This window comes from Atta cephalotes (assembly GCF_000143395.1).
Source record: "Atta cephalotes unplaced genomic scaffold scaffold00037, whole genome shotgun sequence".
Lineage (NCBI taxonomy): Eukaryota > Metazoa > Arthropoda > Insecta > Hymenoptera > Formicidae > Atta > Atta cephalotes.
In genome coordinates, this window is record NW_012130101.1 from 2,276,490 (window position 1) to 2,280,748 (window position 4,259).

Here is a 4,259-nt window from a genome sequence, read left to right on the forward strand (position 1 = left end):
TTTATTAGTATTTTAGTTATTCTTTCCTTAACGTACTTATTAATTAGTACACGCGCGCGCGCGCGCGCGCGCACACACACACACACACACACACACACACACACACACACACACACACACACACACACATGCGCGAGAAAATAATTGATCTGTTCCACGAATGTTGGCTATATCAATAATGATCCTTGTTGAAGGACAAGGAACTGTAAAAATATTCAAGTAATGTGATATTAGTAACAGTCAATGTGCGAAAGTATTATATAGCCGATAAAATGAGCCAGTCTAAAGTGTTATCGTTTTCTTTAATGTAAGAACACAACATGCAGTATCGCAACTGCCTCAATCGATCATTATTATAATAACAAGCGCAGTAAATGAATAATATAGTTTGTAATATTTACATTCAGTACAAGTACAATTTTCATTCTTGAACTTTTGGATGTCGTTATCACAAACTTCCGCGCCCAGTTCCGCTGAGACTCGACTTGTCATTTCTTTTATAACACACGTTGATATTTATATATAAAGTCCTTTAGTAAATGTGTCTCGAGTTTTCCGTAATAGAATTCTATGTACATCGAGATATTGACATCGTTACAATTTACAATATATCACAAAGTGTTTTATACTATTACTGTTGTAAATAATACGTAATGACTAGCGTGTACGAAAGATGTATACAGATATGTCCTAAATTACCCTCCATGGATCTGCATTGTATATAGAATTATTATACGTTCGTTCACGTACGAACGTGTTGTAATAGAATTAGTCAAGGCATCTTCTCAAGCGCGAGTATGCATGTCGCCTCGGCCTGAGTTTTATAATCAAATATATCAGTATGCATAGGAGACTACATGTATAAATAATGATCACAGTAGATTCCACGGGCATGTAGCACTTGGAGAAGGAATAATTGCTGGGAGTGAAAGTACCCTGAAACAGAAATGATTCATAGATATATTATATCCCAACACAGAGATGATTAATTTGAGATAATTAACTTGAGAGAAAGCTAATGATAATGTAAAAAATTCCAATTAAGCATATTATGCCCTTATCTACTGAAGATCCCAGTCTAATACCGGAATCACTAAATAGTTATTAAAAGAATTTCATACCCGGAAGTCAGATAATAAAAAGTTTGAGGAATATCATTTATCACCAATATTTTTGGCAAATAATAAATAATACTCCTTAAATTAGCGATATTTTTGTATCACATCATTTTTATTTCTTTGTTTTATAGCTAAACTTAGAATGTTCTCAAAAGTGAAGAATTGATTGAATGAGTTAACATGAAAATCTAAAAATTAAGATTTACCATCAGGAGAGATGGATTGACTTTATTGCGCCAGCTGAAAGACGAGATCGTGAATTCCAGAATGTCATTCCGATGTATTCTCCTGCAGCCGTGATGTGTGTGACCGGCGACGATCAGTCGTGGATTCAATATATCTAAAAGCTAAAAATCGAGTTTCATCTTAATGTGGCTTGAACATGTGGCTGTGCCATTCAATGAAGTTATCAAATGTACCTGCTCCGACGCTTCTTTCGACAAGCATTCCCAACGTTCCCGGAATTTGATGCCCTTCAACTCGTCGGGAGCCTGATCCAATTCGTTGCAGATCTCATCTGATTCTCGATACATCGGATAATGCTGGAAAAGAGATACTTCTGTTAATCTTTCAAACGCAATTTTTTCTTCGATAATTTTAAAAATTAGTCTTGCGATTCTTCAAAATTTCTAGTTCCTATGCTATTTGTGAAAATATTTTATTTACGAATTAGGAAGACTAACTTGCAGTAATATGGGCCTGCTGTATCTGGAAATCGCGCTGGCATTGTAACAATCGTTGCCGATTCTTCTCGCACATTTCAGATCCTCTGCAAGATAATCCACATGTAAATTTGATAATTAATCAATTATGAAATGACATGCTACACTCAGAGAAAGACATTAGTCCATATTAATTCAGATGTCACTTTTATCGATAAACTTGCGTGTTTATTTCTGAGATTCTATAATATATATAATGTAGATTATGTGCTCAATTTATCGTTAAAAAAGTGAGGTATGAATATGAACCATAGTAGTAATAACTTACAAGTTTTCATTTATGCATAGTGAAGCTATTTTATCATTATTGCAACTATATATAAAATATCATATTAATTCTACATACAAAACATGACATTAATTCTATAAAAAAAAACTTGTATTATTGTCACCTTTGTTATTACTACCATTATGCTTTTCTCCGAGTGCAGTATAAAAACGAACAGGTGACAGCTCACTAGCTATTTTATTCACTGCGATCTCGGTTGGTCGACACAAAAAACAGCCATCCCCTTCTAATGCCATGCTATTGATCAGCACGAAGTGATTATCTCTTAGACTCAGTCGTCGCACGTTCGGGCTTTTCATGCCATTTATGAAACGCTGATTGCGATATGGCGTAATTGCTGAAAGCGAAATTCCAGAAGTTCAGCCAGAAATATGTTATCGAAATATATGTTTACATTTGATTTAAATACGAAGGAGAAATTATACTGGATTTGTTGTTGTCCGAGATTCCTTTGAAGATATATTCTTTGCCGTACCATAATGAAATCCCATATCATGGTTTCCAGCGACGACATAGATACGTGTGTCTTTAGGCACATAGAATAGGGAATGGAATCTCTTTATATAGTACTCGAACTCTGCAGAGCCGCACCATTTGCCCTCGTCGAAAACATCTCCTGAATATTAAATATTGAAACAGCAAGTCTTTAAGTTGTATCAGATTAGATATCGAGATTCATCAGATTAGATTCATCAATCAAGTTTAAATTTAATCAATCAAGAAGAAAGAAAAATCAAGTTTAGTCATCTAGTTTAGTGAACTTTGCTTTAATAATTAGTCAAATTCCAATCCAATTTCAATCTCTAGTTTAGTGATACGAGTTTTAGAAAACTGTGAAGACACAGAAAAGGTGACAGGTCATGAACAATAGTTACTTTCAGCAAAATTGTTATAAAATTCAATTGTAAATTTAAATTATTATACAATTCTTTAACATGATTGGTCTATCCTTAGTTCCTCAATGGATCTAAATATATAAATTAATCATATTAAAGAATTTTTACAACAGATATAAAACTACTTTTTCTATTAATCACAATCAATAATATATTAAAATATTACTCACCTAATACAAAAACTACGTCCATTCGGTGTAATGTCATCATTGTTTGGAATACTCTGTACATCTGCCATTCTCTGGAGCAACAGTATATCAGTTTTTTTTTCAATAGACATTCAAATGCATTATATAAAAAAATCTTTAATATTCAATACGTAAGGCCTGTTCTCTTTAGTTGAACTTTTTACACAACTTATCTCTTTTCTCTTTTTTTCCAATGTTGAGAAAAAAGGAAGAAAGATGAATCATGCAAGAAATTCAGCTAAAAAGAATAGACCTAGTTGATTTGAAAGCACAAACCTTCGAAGTTTATCAAACCAGTGGCCTTGTTTGGAACCTAATAAATGGGTATCCGCTATAAACATAGCTTTGACAGGTTTGTCTGCTGCATCTCTATGTAAAGTGAAGTCTTCCTTTCGAGGGTCCAGAGTGGGCCATTCGCACTAAAAATCAATTTTCAGAGTTTTCATTAAGGATAGAGATTCTATGTTTCTAAAGATATTTTTGCATGACACAGAAGTATCATAAAAACTCACTTGTATAAGCACCACGTAATATATGAGATATTCGCAGAAAAATAATACAAACACTAAAGCTAAACCCACATTGAGAAGGGCCCTGAGATGCAACATTCTTAAAACTCTTCAAAATTCATGCAAAATTTTTTTAAGTACGAATCTTTATATTATATTTATAGTTCCGGTAACGTCATTTTTTGGCTGCCTGTGCACTGTGTAAACCATGTATATAATTGACATAAAATGATTGTATTGCTGATCATTGCTGACGGAAAAGCTGTCGAAACATCAAAGTACAATGGAGACACTACAGGTGTAGACAAGTGCAGATACATCACATCTCACTTTCTCTCACTTTCAGCACATGCGTATAATATTTATCTTATAGTTTTATATATAAAATTATAAAAATTATACCAATTTTCAGCAATTTTTGTAATTAATATCTTGTTAACTCGCGAAAATCGCAAAATGGTAGAGGACTTTTCGGCTCAGTTTAGTCCACTCTATCTCTCCACGAAATATTTGGTGATTATTTTGAGATACCCTGTA

General features: G+C 33.4%; 1 protein-coding gene across 1 annotated transcript; it reads right to left on the reverse strand.

Annotated features, from left to right (window-relative positions):
- Nucleotides 1–768: 768 nt before the first annotated feature.
- LOC105621786 (metallophosphoesterase 1) lies at nt 769–3,821 on the reverse strand. Its single transcript, XM_012203238.1, has 9 exons — nt 3,726–3,821; nt 3,490–3,632; nt 3,196–3,266; nt 2,605–2,745; nt 2,233–2,466; nt 1,802–1,887; nt 1,538–1,660; nt 1,325–1,465; nt 769–936 (listed from the first exon to the last, which is right to left on the reverse strand). Exons 1-9 carry the CDS (start codon nt 3,819–3,821, stop codon nt 769–771), a joined length of 1,203 nt encoding a protein of 400 aa, XP_012058628.1.
- Nucleotides 3,822–4,259: the final 438 nt, after the last annotated feature.

What these genes read in the sequence shown, in the direction of transcription:
- LOC105621786 (XM_012203238.1), bottom strand. Translation starts at nt 3,821, where the DNA reads ATGTTGCATCTCAGGGCCCTTCTCAATGTGGGTTTAGCTTTAGTGTTT. An exon ending in TAATGGTAGTAATAACAAAG is followed by an intron (nt 1,888 to 2,232) that starts GTGACAATAATA and finishes ATTATCTTGCAG; the next exon opens with AGGATCTGAAATGTGCGAGA. An exon ending in TCAATCCATCTCTCCTGATG is followed by an intron (nt 937 to 1,324) that starts GTAAATCTTAAT and finishes TTTCTGTTTCAG; the next exon opens with GGTACTTTCACTCCCAGCAA.